The 17,874-nt window shown below is 36.3% G+C and overlaps 1 protein-coding gene across 1 annotated transcript; it reads left to right on the forward strand.

The window, feature by feature from the left end:
* The first annotated feature begins 5,656 nt into the window (after positions 1–5,656).
* Positions 5,657–6,613, forward strand: LOC139197803 (uncharacterized). Its single transcript, XM_070825778.1, has one exon. It carries the CDS (start codon positions 5,657–5,659, stop codon positions 6,611–6,613), a length of 957 nt encoding a protein of 318 aa, XP_070681879.1.
* Positions 6,614–17,874: the final 11,261 nt, after the last annotated feature.

Raw genomic sequence — 17,874 nt, forward strand, 5'->3', positions numbered from 1 at the left:
AAGTTCTTCCATATACTTTGCATAATCATTCTTGGAAGCATTACCTTTTCTCTTTGAAGCCTTCTTACCTTGAGGCTTAATTGGACAACGGATCGACCCCGACGCTTGTTCAACAAGGGGTGTTTCAGGCACTTTTTCATAATCATCTTCATCATGATCATGCGAGGCATGCTCGGGTGTAAAGTGTAGAGGGGTGCTGTTCATGAAAACTTCTGGACCGACATGCACAACTCTAAATTTAGGACAATCTTTGATAATATTCCAACATTCAAACCGGGTGAATGTTTTGTTTTTGCTTTTGGTTTTGGCACCATACCAAGCTTGTGCTTAAAGTTCCTACACAATGCGGGAGAGTAAATAATTATAATGAGAATAGGTAACAAATAAATAATACAAACAAATAATTATAATGAAAGTAGGTAACAAATAAATAATACAAACAAATAATTATAATGAAAGTAGCTAACAAATAATTATAATGAAAGTAGGTAACAAATAATACAAACAAATAAATATAATGAAAGTAGCTAAAAAATAATTATAATGAAAGTAGGTAACAAATAAATAATACAAACAAATAATTATAACGAAAGTAAGTAACAAATAAATAATACAAACAAATAATTTTAATGAAAGTAGGTAACAAATAAATATAATGAAAGTAGCTAACAAATAATACAAACAAATAAATAATATATTGTTACCTGATCCGCTAAATTTTCCCCACTTCGAAGATTACCACTAGCTTGTGCCAAGGCGTCTCTCCACGTACTAAATGATTGCCTAAGTAATTTCCAACGACTGGACATCGATTCTTTAGTTCTTTGCCCACCCATTTTCTCAAAATAATTGGTATGAATAAGACTCCACATTTCTCGCAATTGCATCTCATTACCCGTAATTGAATCATGAGTAACTTGAACCCAACTAGTACACAACGCAACATCTTCAAGAAGCGTCCAATTCGTACTTGCTTGAGTAGTCATTTTGTTGGAAAAAAAATTGGATTGAAACTTTGAGAGAAAGATAGGAATGTGGTTGAAAGTAGTTGAGAAAATATGAAATTGTGGTGTAGGGTAGAAGATAATGAGAAAGTATTTATAGAAAAGTAAAATCAAAATTTTTTTTATAATTTTTCATAATTTTTTACATTTTTTTTTAATTTTTATTCACATAATTAATCTCTGCCGTTGGATTTAAAAAAAAATTAAATTCCAACACTCCAGATTGTGCCACGTGTCACAACGGTAACATTTTAGATTTTTAAACTATTTTTTCTTTTTTTTTAATTTACAAAGCCTAATAACGTGGACCGTTGATCTTAGATCAAACGGATGAAATTAAATGAGATTTTTAAATGTTTTTTACCGTTGGAAATCCAACGGTCCATAAAATAGGACTGTTTCAATCGAACGGACATGGGTAAGCCACGTGGCTTCCCCAACGGTAACTTTTCACAACTGACGTCACGGGCCCTAGCCTTGTTTTTTTGTCGGAAGACTCGTGCCCACGCGCGCGTGAAACGCACGCACTTGATGCAGCCCTCGGGCTCTTGGGCTGGCAATCCTCGCCGGGCCTGCTCCTCGGGCCTCGCCTGTGGCTCGGGCTTCCCAACGCTGGAGGTCATCCCCCCAACAATTTGCTACTGTTTGGAGGCCTGGCCCCTGAGCAACCTCTCCCGCTAGAGGTGCTCTAATTGACGTAGGAGCCAAGGAGGAATATACGGTTTTTAAAATTTAATTTTCATGCCCTTAAAAATAAAAACTAATCTCAAATCTCCAAATCCATGTTACCGTTTATGTACACGTGTAGGCAGCAGATCATCTCTCAGATGAAAACGTTGACGTTTGACCAAAAAGTAAAGCCCAGGAGGGAGTTTTGGTCCGAGCAACCGGGGACATAGAGCTCCCATTGTGTCAACCGACACGTGTGCAAAGGACATGAGCAAACTCAAATTTTAACATACAAACAACCGTAAAAACACGGGCCCACTCCAGGACACTGTTTCCATGTGCAGCATGTGATCGCACCCTATCCTTACAACTAAAATAGTTAACCTAATCTCAATTTGCTTTGCACACATTTTCTTATCTAATTTTTTGGAGGTATGGGCTTGTGGGGTAAACAAATCCGACCATTTTCAAACAAATCATTTGCCCATAAAACGAAAAACCCAAAAAAAAAATATATATATATATATCTAACCACCATGAGATGGTTTAGTAGTTGAAGACGAATTTTAGGTTTGTATTCTACACAGTACGTCTTGGGTTTAATTTATTGCACTGGTGAATCACACAATGGTGGCTAGTAAACTGAAATGCCTCTGTGAAAATCTTTGGACCACTAAAAAGAATGAAATATCGTGACGAAGCCACCAACTGGTCCTCTTAAAAAAGAAAAAAAATATGTAATATGTTACCGGTAGAGATTGTAAATTAATTAATTAATATCATCAATTACTATAAATCTCTACTAATTAATAAAATACCCTTTGTCAACCAAAAGAGGATGAAAAGACAAATTAGTCTTCTATCACACAAAAAAATGATGGGCAATAATGTAATTTCACATGTCCAAATTTTACTTTTTTTATTAAATCTTCACCTACATATGATATTAAAATACCTCCAATGTTTATTAAAAAATAATAAATAAAAAAACCAAAAACAAAAACCTCTTACTCCCTCGCGTTCCCTCTCTCTCCCTCTCTCCTTCTCATTTTCTAAAAAAATAGGTTCATACACACAAAATGGGTAGGCAAATGCTAGTGTGTATTATGCAAAGATAAAGAAGTAAAGTAGTTCAAGGGATGACATATAAAAAAAGTAAAAGATAAAAGCCCCAACCTCCTATGCGAAAAGGCCCAACCCACTATACTCTACTATATGCCATTTATAATAAAAATTCCGTTGTATCATTTACACTAGAAATTGTACATATGTTGTCTATAATCTATAAATAATAGTGTAAAAGAAGGCTACATTGTAAGTGGTCGATTGTTCTAGTAGAAGGGATATTCTTTTTTAACTAATTGCTTCTTGAATTCAAAGTCATGTCCGCCTCTTAGTATCGTTTAAAGTAGTATCATCATTCGTAATAATAAAATTAAATGACTACATTGGACATATCATCTATGTGACAACTGATATCGTTATATATCAACTTCGCTCATATAAATAAATTTGAACTACATTATTGCTAACTCATTTAGGCTAAGCATATCCCCTACCCCTTAATGTAGATAATATTGTTTGTTAAAAATAAAAATAAAAAGACGTAGCTCATATGGTAGGAAAAACTTTCAATGACATTGTTGTGGTTAAAGCTTGTTTCAAAACCAGTACAAATCGAAATTTCCAACAATTTTGTGTTTACCTATTTGTTCATCCCCTGTAATTTGTAAAGGTAAAAGATCCTTTAATTAACAATTTTTATCCCTGCACGTGATGCACGAATAGGCTTAAATTGAACTGAATTTTGACTGAAAATCCGATTCGGATTAAGGCTGGTTTGGTATTACTATGCTTTGAAAAAAAACTGTTTCTGCTGTGCTGTGAGAATAAGCTCATTTTTGCTGCTTTACGTTTTCAGCTTTTTTCACCCAACAATGTGAAAATAAACTATTTTTAAGTTTTTACCAAACACCTTTTTAAACTCAGTTTTTTTTATACCCACTTTTTATAAAAGCGTCTCAGTACCAAACCAGTACTAAGACTAGTTTGAGATTGCAATGCTTTTTAGAAAGAAAAATAGAACTGTTTTTTATGTGATTTAAGAATAATTATATGTAAAATAAAACAATTGATCATTTGATAAACTATTTTAAAAGTGGTGTAAGTATAAAAAATTGAATAAAATCATTTTATAAATTAATAAAAGTGATATTAGTGTGTGTGTGTGTGTGTGTGTGTGTAATGATAGATATAGACATGGTAGTGAGGGTGGTAGCAGTGACAACGATAGCGAGGACCGTGATGGTGAGGGTAGCGGCAATGGTGATGGCAACAAAAAAGGTAGGAATGCGGTGGTGTCAATAATGGGAGGTGGTGATTGGGGTTTAGAGGTAAACAATGATAGTAGAAACGACGACAACAACAATTGTGACAGTTGTAGTTGTGTGGCAGTGGAAGCGACTGTGGTCATGATAGCAATGAAGGCAACGGTAGCAACTGTTGGCATGATGGCAGTGATAGCAACAACGGTGGTGGCAACGATGATGGTTGCTCGATCGTAATAATAAAAGGAGAGTTCTAGAAATACAAAGAAAGTTGTAGGTCGATCGTCGAGAGTTCTACTGAAAGCAGTCGAATGATATCTCCCATCAGCTGACTAGACTTACGCTGGATTGCTGAATTCAATCAAAATGTATTTTGCATGCGGTTAAGCTGGATCTGCTGATTCATCAGACCTTACCTGATGATACGTCGCTACAGGTGATCTCAAAGCCTTTTTTTTCATTCATCCAGCCATACAAAAGGACATATGTCTGGACCCCGACTCTCACGTAAGAGCAATTCCACCCCTAAGGACTTTGCGTCAGCACCCAGCGCATTTATCCACTCAAATGAACAGTAACAGACTCCAATGAACAGTAATAGGCCAAGGCATCTCCACCCCTAAAAAAATGGGCTGGCACAAACGATCTCCATCCCTACAAAATGCGCTGGCACCCAGCCCATTTAAGATATTTTTAAATTTTGTCTAAAAGAATAAAAAAATAAAATAGTTTTAATTTCGGATAGGATTTTTAACCAATCTCGTCACGCCACATGTCATTATCTGAACGTACTATTTTGTGAATAGATTTCCGCTAAGATTTTCAACCAATCCCGACACGCCACGTGTCACTTCCGTTTTACAATAATTTAGCCAAGATTTCGATAAGATTTTCAACCAATCACGTCATGCCACGTGTCATTATCTGAACGTATTATTTTGTGGATAGATTTCCGATAATATTTTCGACCAATCCCGACATGCCACGTGTCACTTCCGGTTTACAATAATTTAGCCAAGATTTCGATAAGATTTTCAACCAATCACGTAGTGCCACGTGGCATTGTCCAGAACCTCATCCTTTCTTTTTTTTGTCCATATAAACCCTACATCCCTACATCCATCCTCACACCAAGCTCAATCCTTCTTTTTAGCTCAGAATCCTTGTTCATCGTTTTCAAATCTTAAGTTCTTATTACAATGTCTTCTTCAAGAAGGGTGTATAAACAGTTGCAGGAGCAACAACAAAGGTTGTTGGCACAACAGGCAGAATTGGCCAATCTCGAGGAAGGTGGAAGTGGAGGTGGAGATGAGGCTTTCTTCATGGAGGAGGATGAGGATGATCACCATAGAAGGCAGAAGGCCTCACATTCCCGCCGTGTCATGGAAGCCGTGGGTCAGATAGCCAAACCACGACGTGTTGCAAACCTCGATAGAAAAAAGGGAAAAACGAGGTAAAAATCTATTGGAAGATTATTTTATTCCCAATAGCATATTTCCTGATCATATTTTTAGACGGCGTTTTAGAATGCAACGAAATTTGTTCAACAAAATCATGAGTGATATTTGCAACCATGATTCATACTTTGTGCAAAAAGAGGATGCTTTTCATGTTCTAGGTCTCATTCCCGAGCAAAAAATTACGGCATCCTTGCGAATGCTTGCATATGGAGCATCTGCAGATCAAGTGGATGAGATCGCGAGGATGGGAAAAACAACTGTTTTGGAGTCCCTGATGCGTTTTTTCTCTGCAATTGAAGCCCTCTACACCAATGAGTACCTCCGGACACCCACGCCAAGGGACATGCGAAGGCTTCTGAGGAAGGGTGAGATGCGAGGCTTCCCTGGCATGATTGGAAGCATGGACTGCATGCACTGGACTTGGAAAAACTGTCCAAGTGCGTGGCAAGGAGCATATGGCAACAGAAAAGGAGCCAAAAGCATCATTTTGGAAGCGGTGGCTTCATTTGATACATGGATTTGGCATGCTTTTTTTGGTGTTCCAGGAGCTCAGAATGACTTAAATGTCCTTGCCCAATCCCCAGTGTTCGACGAACTGCTGCAAGGAAACTCACCGAGATGCACATATACCATTAATGGTACCCAATACGAGGGATCATACTACCTTGCAGATGGCATTTACCCAAGGTGGTCAACATTTGTCAAAACAGTGCCACATCCACAGACTGAAAAGGAAAAACACTTTGCAAAATGTCAAGAAGGGTGTAGGAAGGATGTCGAGCGTTGTTTTGGTATCCTGCAAGCTCGTTGGGCGATTATCAAGGCTGCAGCTAGAATGTTTGATGTCGAGGCTCTTCGATCCATCATGATGACGTGTATTATTCTCCACAACATGATTGTTGAAGATGAGTATGATTATGATGGCGTCGATGAATATGAGCCGGATCCGATGAACAACTCAAGAACACGTATCTATTGTGCTCATGATGGGACCGAAGATCCAGTGCAACACGAGCCGTTGGAAAGCGATGGACGTTACAATGAATTGATCGTTCAACGTTACACTAATGTGCAAGAGCCATACTGGCACGTAACCCGTCAGAATGACTTGATTGAGCACCAGTGGGGATTGCATGAAGGCAAAGATAATTAGAATGAGGCTTGTGGTTGAAGAATAAATTGTATTTTTTTTAAGTTTATGTAATTCTATGTAGTGTGTTTTGTTTTTAAGTTTATTTAGTGAGTTTATGTAATTCTATGTATTTGGTGAGTTTATGTAATTCTATGTAGTGTGTTTTGTTTTTAAGTTTATTTGGTGTAATTCTATGTAGTGTGTTTTGTTTTTAAGTTTATTTGGTGAGTTTATGTAATTCTATTTATTTGGTGAGTTTATGTAATTCAATGTAGTGTGTTTTGTTTTTAAATTTATTTGGTGAGTTTATGTAATTCTATTTATTTGGTGAGTTTATGTAATTCTATGTAGTGTGTTTTGTTTTTAAATTTATTTGGTGAGTTTATGTAATCTTATTTCATGTGTTTAAATAAAGTACAAAAGAAATAAAGTTTTAAAAATAAATAAGAAATAACATAAAAATTACATAAGAAATTAAATAAAGTTCAAACCTAAAAAAAGAAAAAAACATAAGAAATTACATAAGAAATTAAATAAAGTTCAAAAGAAAAAAGAAAGAAAAAACATAAAAAATACATAAAAATTATACAAAGTCTCTCGAGTTAGGATATGTGAAGCGAGGATCTTGGTTGTCACAAAAGTTGCTAGAACCCCCTTGACTTGTTTCCGCATCTCTTGCACGCCTCCTTCGCATGACATCTCTTTTTTCCGATGTCCAAAAATATTTAGAATTCGGAGACAGTCCTACTAGAGACTTGCTCATAGTGTCACGATCTGCTTGAGCCATCCTTTCTTCTCGAAGCAATTCATTTTCTCGATGAAGTGCTTCTCTAACCAGCTCGTTCTCTCGATTAACTACTTCTCTTTGTCTCTCAGCCGCCGCATCACGGGCCTCAGTAGCTGCTAATATTGCTGCCATAGCAGCAACTTTTTCCTCATCTCTAACCTTTTCTCGTGCCATGTTCAGTTCACCTTGGCGAGTAAGTTCCTCCATATATTTAGTGTAGTCATTCTTGGAAGAACTACCTTTTTTCTTTGACGCCTTTTTACCTACGGGCCTGAGGGACTGACGAGTCGGTTGGGTCTCGGGCACTTGTTCAGGCATCCCTTCCGTGTCTTGAAATGTGTCGGCTTCTTGTTCGGCCATGTCTGGTTCTGGAGAACTATGTAGACCCATACCGTGCATGACAACTTCTGGACCAGTTGCGACAATTTTGTATTTAGGGCAATCTTTGACAATTTGCCAACATTCCCATCTAGTGAATGATTTGTTCCCGTTCTTTGAATTGTAGATTGCTTGAGCTTGTAGTGTCTCTAAAAATGTGGGATAACATAGTGTTAAAAAATGCGGGTGTAACACAAATAAATAAATTCAAAATATTAATACGGGTGGAATGCATATAAATTACATAAAAATGACATAAGAAATTAAATAAAAATGACATAAGAAATTAAATAAAAATTACATAAGAAATAACATAAAAATTACATACGAAATTAAATAAATCAAAATATTAATGTGAGTGGAATGCATATAAATAAATAAAAATATTGTCACATGATCCGCTAAACTTGTCCCACTACGGAGGTTACCGGAAGCATGAGAGATGGCGTTTTTCCAACAAGTAAAGGATGCGTTGAGTTTTTTCCAACGACCTTGAAGACCTTGACTAGTTCTGGCGTTTTCTCCATGTACATCACAAAACGCTTTCGTAATTTTACTCCACATTTCTCGCTTATCCATCTCATTACCCGTAATCGGATCATGAGTAGTGTGAACCCAACATTCACACAACGTAACATCTTCAATGAGCTTCCACGAAGACATTTTTTTCTCTTAAAGTCTAGAAAATATTGAAATGTAGATAGTATAGAAAGTGTAGAAAATATTGGAATGTGGTGTAAAGGTAGAAGATGAGGGTTAGGTATTTATAGAAAAAAAAATTAACATTTTTCAAAATTTTCTGTATTTTTTAATAATTTTTCTGTATTTTTTTAATAATTTTTAATGAATTTTAATATAGTTAATTAATCTGGACCGTTGGATTTGAAAAATATTCAAATCCAAGAGTTAGGGAGTTGCCACGTGGCCAACGGTCATATTTCTAACCGTTGGGCCCTTTTTTTTTTTTTTTTTTTTTTACTTTTTGTGAAAAAAACGTGGACCGTTGATCTTTGATCCGACGGTCTATTTTAAAAGTAAAATTTAAAATTTTTTTACCGTTGGAAATCCAACGGTCTAGAAAACTAGCCGTTGGAAATCCAACGGCAGAGAGGGAGCCACGTCGCAAACTCGGGGGTGGAACTGACAGCGCCTGCACGCGGGCCCGGGCTCTGAAAGCTTGTCGGGCACTCGCGCCACGGCTGCGTGAAGCGCACGCGCCAGGCTTCCTCCCCGGCTTCTGTCTCAGTCTCTTTTGGGCTGGGCTCTTGCCCAGCTCGGGCTGGGTACCAGTTCATTTCATGGGGTGGACTTGATTGACAGAGGCCCGACACGTTTTTTGGACTGAGGGCTGGGACATTTTGTCCCCGCTGGAATTGCTCTAATGTCACATCCCTACACAAGCATTTTAATTAATTTGCACCCACTTCAATTTACTTTTGAATAAAAAAATAGTAACTTTTTTTATAAATCAATGAGAATTAATAAATATAAATTAACAATAATGTGTAGAAGAAAAGAGAGTGTGTGCAGAAGTCATTTCATAAGAAAAATAAAGATTTTAAAGCATCTACAAACAACTATGCATACTCAAATTTATCGTGAGGAGAACTTTGTTGTTGTACGCTTGTAGCGGTTGGACATAATTCCTCGAATGCTTGTTTATGGGTGCAGTCTCTTCATGTGAAAGCTCAGTCGGTTTGGTATTGGGATTGTCTTTCTTTTGTTTGTTCTATAAGTTTTTCGTTGTAATTTTTCTTAAGAAAAAATTACAAGCAATTATTTATGTTTTTGAATTCTAAATTTCAGGAGAATGATATTTTAAAAGGAAAACCAATAAAAAATGTCTGAAAACTTTGAATTTTAACTGTCACGGCCTGTCCCGAATTATTTTGTCGTTAGTGTGAAATGTCTATTTTGCCCTTGGACGTTGAGGTGTGTTATGTGTGTCGTGCTTTTAGAGGTGGACCAATATGTTAAGTTCCTAAGTTTTTGGACCCAATTAGAACTTAAGCTTTTGTTTGTTTTGGTTGGTAGCCCATACTAGGACCACACACACACCCAATCAACCCGTTGACTCTCTCTCTCTCTCTCCTCCCTCTCTCGAACTTCTTTCCATTTCCATACAATTGTACGGACAAACTTCAAACCTTCAATTCTAGTCACGGATCGAAGTTGGGGAAGTGGTCTTTGTGCTCCTTCATCCATGCTATTTGTTTGACGTGAAACCTTTGAGAACCCAAAAACCAGATAACCCCAATCGTGATCACTATTCATGCAGTCGTTAATGTGGACATTTCAGCGAGTTTTAAGGTCATAGGAAGCCTTAAAACATCTTCACCAAGCTCGGGGAGTAACTTTGGAGTGATTTGGACGTCGAGAGGCTCGGGTTCGACGAGTTGCAGAGGTGGCCAGATTATCGTGCCTATTTTTGGCAAGATTCCGTGGATTTTAGGGCTTAAAATTGGTAAGGTTTTGTTCTACTCATTGTAAGCTTCATTTTGGTACAAATTTCATGAATTTTGGTTGATAAATGAAGAAGATATGAAGTTTAGAAATTTTTTCTAGTTTCCGGCGACGACGACGGAATCCGGTGACTAGTCGAAGAAGAAGACGAATATTCCGTTAATTTTGACAGAATATTCCTAACGGTGATTAACGGCGTCAGGTATAATTAACGGTATATGCTTATATTTAACGGAATATTCCCTAACGCCGTTAGGGAATCCGTTTGGTGTGCCAGGCAAGTGCCTGCGCATGAGCCGCGCATCTGGCCGTGCCTTGGTCGGCGGATGAGTTCGCGTGGGTGATCGGAAAATTTTTCTAAAAATATGGGGATGTTCCTGAGATTAAGTAAGTCATGGTGGTATATTCAAATACCTTATTTGAGCAATGTGTGAGAAGTTATTTCCTAATTTTGTTTATATGCTTTAAATAACGTTTATTTAGTTATTTCGCATATAAGTGAGACCTATCCGGAGGACGAGCGCCATCAATCGAGGCTTGGGGGCTACGACCCTTCGACATATCAGTGAGTGGGCTTTTGGTTTTTCGTATATACCTATATACTTGAGATTTTTCCCAAAAAATGAATTTGAATGATTATACGTTTTGAAATGCCATGCAAAGTATCTGCCTAGTTTATTTATGCATTCGTAGTTGCATATATTTATGATTGGTACTGTGGACGCAACGGTAAGTGCCATGTAAGTTTATAAATTAAAGATACGAGATTACTTCATTTATGTGAGATATGATGTGATGTATTGAGAGCTCAGAAACCTACACCCCGGTATTAGTGCTCCCACCTAGAGTTAGGGCACAGTCCTTCACATGATGTTCACCTTCCAGACCATATGCTCACCTTGGATCTAAGTTAGGTGCACATGCTTGTCATACAGACCATTTTAGGTGGTTCCAACTCGTATGTGACTCGCGATCATTCGTACAGTCTTCACGTGATCGTAGCACTAGAGCATATTTATTTTACACCTAGTCTTATCGTACAGACCACTTTAGATGGTTGCGACTCGTGTGCAGAATTTGATATGATTGAGATTGGTTATGAGCTATATACTCAGCCGTGCAGGTAAAGTTAGTTGGATCCGACTAATATGATATCTGGCATTGATATATTTTAGTTGGATTATTTATGGCATTTCATTGAGATACTTTGGCATGGTATATTTCTATGGATTTTCATCCTGAGCATGATTTTTATATAGCATATATTATATTTCTGGGAATCTATACAGGTTTTACGGCGAGGGTTAGAACTTTTGAGAAATGAAATGATTTTGAAAAGCTTTGTTTTTGCCCACTCACACTTTCTGTTTTGCGCCCCTCCAGGTTTTAGGTAGAAGTGTTTTGGTGGCTCACGGGGATTTCGACGGTGGTTCTGACAGAACATCATAAACGTAGGATCACCCTTGGGTGTTGTATAATTAGTATTTGTCCAGTCGGACTACACTTAGGCTATTTATGCTCTGATGGTGTATCTCGCACTTGCACCTTATCGTAATTAGTACTGCTAGTAGTTGGATTTTTTTATTTACTCATATTTCTCTATATCAATTTTTGCTTCCGCACTGTGCACATGGTTACGTCACTCTCACGTGACGGTCAGCATGCCCTGATTTAGGTCGAGGCGTGTTATTAACGATAAAGACAAAATAAAAGGTAAAGTAAATAGTACCGAAATTGACTTTTTAATGTAAAAATATGATTTTTTATTAAAATGAATTCTATCGGAAGCTTTTCGTTAAAGTTCCTTATTTTAAATTAGAGAAATGAATGAAGTGAACTCAAATGCAAAGTACGAACATATTAAGTTTTGGATCTTGGATTTAGTGTGTGAAAGGAACCCAAAAATGCATCTGTCTTTGGCAATAAAGATGTTGGGGACTCTCAGATTTTTGTGGATCCCATAATATGACATAAATGGTGTCAAATTCACAAATTTTTAGGGTTCGTTGTCTCACACTATATAATTTTCTACATTAGAAGAATTCATAAGCGTAGACACAAATCATACATATGCACATGAATCTTGTTTCTTTGTTTACATTTTCTGCATTATTTACAAATTATCATCAAAATTTATTATAATAAAATCTCCATTTTTCTTGATGTGTTATATCAATTGGCCAAATAAATGTGCTGATCTCCTTTCATGCAAATTCGAATTGAATACCGTCATCTAAAAATTCACTTTTCTGCCAAATAACTTAACTTTTAGGAAAGGTGTGCCTCTTATTTGATCTACATTGTTTTTTTTTTTAATTTTTTAATTTATTATATTAGGAGAGTTCGATATTATTCTAACAATTTTAAAAAGAAAGAGTTTTAAATTCAAAAACTCATGGATAAAAACTAACATCTTATCCACTAAGATCATCTTCAATGGTTAGGCTAAAAACCAAATATTTAGCCGGGATTATTAAAGAATAAACTTAGACTATTTTTTTTGTTAAATTAATTTTTTTTAAAATAAATATGTAGATTATCGTAAATTAATTTTATGAACATTTTAATCTAAAAAAATTTGAATTCTGATAAATATTGAAAATTTTAAATTCTGATTTTTGGCATAAATTTTGAGAGGAATCTAACCTTGGTTCAGCATTTAACCCGAATTTTTCCTTTGGATTGGATTGGATTTGGGGGAAAATTTTTGAAGAAGGTAATTTGATTTTTAGCCCAAGTTTTTAGCTTTGTCCGCAAAGATCTTATTTTCCCCAAACCCTAGAAATTCACAGTTTACTGTGACAAGCTGAGATTTGCTGCATTTAAGTTCCCTTCCTCTCCTCTGTTTCACTGACCTAAACAAGTCCATGACGTGTGCTTTGGGAACCCACCACATCACAATAATATTATCTTCCTAATAAACAGCCAAAATATATTATTAAAAAGCAACAAAAACTTCCCAAAATTGTAACTTTAGCAATAACATTTTCCCCAATTTTATAATTTCTATTAATTAATAAAATATTCATTATCAACTAAAATTTTATAAAATTACACAGTTTAACTCTCTAATTAAAAGAGAATAAAAATAAGAAATATAAGATAGAAATGTAATTTCACACAATCAAATTTTATTTTTTTTAAAAAAAACCTCATCTATATATAATCATAACATATCTATAATTAAAAAAATAAAAACTTCTTAATCTCACATTTCCTATCACTCTTTTCCTACCTCTTTCTATTTTAAAAACAAAAATTTAAATTTAAATTTAAATTTTTTTCACATAATTTGTATGTGCTCGTATACTAGTTTGCATTAAGAAAATCAATTATGGTGGACCTCTCGAGGCACAGAAGGCCCCAGGTGATGCCCACTGCCATACTCGTCTGCAACCTCCTCATTTTTTTCTCCTCCACCTCCATATAAATACGAATCTCACTCACCATTCCTTCCCAAATTTATTCACAAAACCCACTGATTTTTCACTTGTGATATACTTTTTCTCTCTTTCTCTAAAAACCCAAGTGATCAAAATCACAAAAGATACCAGCTTTATAGAGAAATGGCTTCTGTTTCTGTACCTGCTGCTGGCGGCAGTGCTGCTACTCCAAGCTCTTCTCATCACCATCCGCCTCCCTTTTACTTCGACGAGAAGTGGAAGCTGTCGAAGAAAGAAGGGTCGTCGAGATCGAGCCGTTCATCGTCTTCTATTCATCTGATGAAGAATTCATCGCGGTCGAATCGACGGTGCTCGTTTTCCAGAAAGTGTGCGAGGTTGGTGAAGGAGCAGAGAGCTCGGTTCTACATCATGAGGCGCTGCGTCACCATGCTCATCTGCTGGCACGATTACAGCGATTCATAAGCAGAGGAGGGAGAAAGAGGAGGTCTAGAGAGAGAAAGTCGCAATCTTTTGCCTGTGTTTTTGTTAGATCTTTCTGGGTTTTGTTTGCTGCAGAAACCCAGTTCAGAGTCAGCTTTTTTTCTTGAGGAACGAGCAGGAGGAGAAAGATTTATACTTGTACATAAATTTTTGCTCTGTTTTTGCTTTTATTGATTAGAATTTAGATTTTTTTTTCTTTTTTTTGGCCTCTGAATCTGAAAGCAAAGAAGATGAGATGGCTTCTTGAAAATTATGAGACATATTTCAATGAAAATAGAGCTTTTGAGGTCTAATTCTAATTTCTTAGTCTTCCCTTATTTTCCTTTTGATTTTCTTGCTATTTATGGTAAAGTTCTTGCTTTTTCTGGGTTTGGGCTAATCAGTTGATCTTGAATTTTGAGTTTGAAGTGATGGGGTTAGGGTTGAAATATTTTATTTAGCATAATGAGAGGGGGAGATTCTTTTTTTTCGGTAATTCAACTGTGTTGCAGGCTTTGTAGCTGATGCAATTGTGGATCTGGTGAGCTAGGCTGACACAAGTAGGATTAATTTTTCCTTGAATTTGTATTTTCTTAATTGTTAATGTGAATCATGGATGTTAGAGATCAATATAAAAATGGGAAATTCTCAGTAGAAGATGGACCAACATGCGAGAGAGAGAAGATAGACAGGGTACAACAACTCATGGAAGACGGTGATTTTCACACTTCTGTTTTCTTTTTGTTCGGTTGTTTTTTGCTCTTGATTTACATGTTACTGTTTGGTACGTGGGACGAGACGAAACGGAATAGGACGAGATATTTCGTTCTACGTTTGGTGTGTCTAAAACGGATGGAACGCGCTGTTTCACGGGATGAATTTTAGATGAATTTTCGTTCCGCCTCACTCTTGGAACGATTCGTTCCACATTCATGGAACACAAATTATAACTTTTCCGTCTCCTTCTTTCTTCTTGTTTTCATCTAAGGACATATTTACTTCCTCTTCGTTTCATCATGTCCCGTCTCATTCTGTTTTGTCTCGTCCCATCTGCATACCAAACGATATCAAACAAATAATTGAAATTCTAAACTACGGAAAGAAGATTTTGAACTGGAATGTAAGAGGAAATTTTGAATTTTTTTCTCATATTACAATATGATGGTAAATTGTAAACTACTATAATTTTCAGACAGTCTCAAGCTCGAACGTCAAACAAAATTTTGAATTTAGATATAAGAGGACGAGCACACTAACGTAACCACAGTTCACTTTCTATATCAGAATGCACAAAAGATGCCCTATTTTTCTTGCACTCCAATTTAAATGTCGTACGAAATGTGGTAAAAAAAAGTTGTGTGCAACCAAAGCATAGTGCAATCAGCCTGTCACTTCTACCTCCCATGCTTCTGCAAGTAAAATGACCCATTTGTCCCTAGATATTTTAGATTTTTGACCGGTGGAGGACCACTTTGACCACTTTGACCACTTATCTAGTATGGCTGGACAGGGGCAGTCTCGGAACCTTCTCCTGGCTTCGTCGTTTGTGTGTGTATATATATATATATATATTGCTATTCAGATTCTCAAACTGCACTTCTAAACATGTGAGGGAGTCTGATTACCATGCATGTGCGTGGGCATTTTCGTCAATTCAGAAGTTGACAGCTGGCTTTGTTCCTGGTTTATTTCGTTTCAGTGGTGGTAATGATGTCGTCATGGATCGGACCGTTCGTTAAAATGGGAAGGGGAAGCTACAGTTAAATACCTGGCTTTGAGTTTGACAGAATTTTTCTAATACGTTGTGTGTTTTGTGCATTAAGATTTTTAGGTGTTAAATCCGTAGTCAATGATTTAATCGCAAAAATTTAACAGCTAAAACTCCTAAAGTATAAGTTATACTGGGTGCAATATTTAGTGACCATGCCTTTGATACAGAAGTAATTCACACAAACAAGCATTAATAATAATCCCCACACACAACACAAGCACAAGCATCACTTGTACAAATCTGTTACAAAGACGGAATATATAAAAGTCATATACTAGAGTACATGTAATATCACTGTCAGAAAGCGAGACCACATCAAACCACTACTGACAAACAAAACCACATCAAATTATCGTTAACAAACAAATCTACATCACATAATCACTCACAAGCGTGGTCAAATCGAACTATCACTCATAAGTAGGGCCAAATTTTTCTAATCAAGCAGGAAACTTGAATTAGAAAAAAGCACGAATATTGTTTCTCTTGTGTTCCTATACACATCGTTTGAAAAGCAAAGATGTTTACGTTATATTTTGAGGTAGGGTTTTGTAAAATAGTAAACCTAATCATAACTCATGCATTACCATTTCCCACGCTTCTTTCCATCTGCTTTTTTGCTATTTCTTAGGCTTTTCTCTTCCTCTATCTCTATTTTATTTTTGTTCTTTTTTTCCTATCATTGTCTTTTATTATCATTATTTTCTGATGGTTGTGTATAATCTATATATATTGGTCGAGGTGGTCAAAGAAAAAGCTTTGCTTTACTAAACCGTGATCCTTTTTATGCACTTTAATTAGAGGCAATCAAACAACCATCAATTCAAAAGATCATGTTTGATTAGGGTTTTGACTGTTAATCATTGGGATTTAGCTTGGCGTGCCGAAGGAGCCGAAAACGGATTTGGATCCTCTCCTGAGCAGAGGGTCTGAATCCTACTAACCAAGCAACACGGACCGTTGGATCAAAATCCAACGGTTACAAACAGGGAATCCTTTAAAAGTTGTAATAATTATAGCCGTTGGATTTTGATCCAACGGTCCATATTGCTTGATCAGCAGGATTCGGACCCTCTGCTCCGGAGAGGATCCAAATCCGCCGAAAACGAACAAAAAGAAAAGGAAAAAAAGGATCTCGCATTGGACTATGGAGAGGTAATCCGAAGGACCCAAGAGATTAAGCAAAGAAAAAGTGAGAATCAAATCTTCACACAAATCTAAATCTTTCGTATGATTAGAAATGCTAGTGGATTTTTGGATGTCCCTTGGACCATAAACTGAATGATTCTTCCTTTTTATTCCATCTCGTTAACTTTTGTTTTACCATACACATTTGATGTGGGTTTACTTAATGTGAAAAGAGAGCTTTATGATATCAAAAATATGTTAGTAGTTTTAAGCAGTTCTTGCGTTTACTTGGTTCACTTGCACAAAATTGGTTAATACCATTAGGCAAAATGTAATGCATGATAAAATGTATATATGTGCCAAGAGGATTGAAGGCTCAAATGTTCTATACGGTCATGCAATTTCATGCTAATTTTATTTATATTATATGTATTAGTAGTTAAGCAAAGTTTTAATTAATTATCATGCCACGTCAAACAAGCAATTCCATGCCAAGCAAAAGTGGTGCAGATCTCAAATGATAAGGGGAAAATGAAAAAGTCTATATTCACAATAGAGCCCAAGTTGTTATGTCGATGTTCAACGCTGGAGAGTGTACGCAACTCGATGCCGGAAAGTTAAAAAGTCATTCTTGATGGCCGTTAATGACTGCTAGACCTCAATTGTGTGACTTATGTCTATTTGAAAAGATAAGAAAAATCTTGAAACTTTAGGGCCTGTTTGATATCTTATTTGAAAATTTTTATCATTTCTCAAAACATTTTTTAAGAACATTTCTTGAAAACAATTTTTTTTAAGATTCAAAAACTTGATTGGTTTGCAATTTAAAAATTTTAAATCTTACGACTTAAACTATACAAAGAGATAAAAAAGAGGGGGTCGTAGGAGAGGG

This window comes from Malus domestica, chromosome 07 (assembly GCF_042453785.1).
Source record: "Malus domestica chromosome 07, GDT2T_hap1".
Classification (NCBI taxonomy): Eukaryota; Viridiplantae; Streptophyta; class Magnoliopsida; order Rosales; family Rosaceae; genus Malus; species Malus domestica.

Excerpts from the sequence above, each read along its gene's own strand:
- LOC139197803 (XM_070825778.1), top strand. The coding sequence starts at position 5,657 with ATGCTTGCATATGGAGCATCTGCAGATCAAGTGGATGAGATCGCGAGG.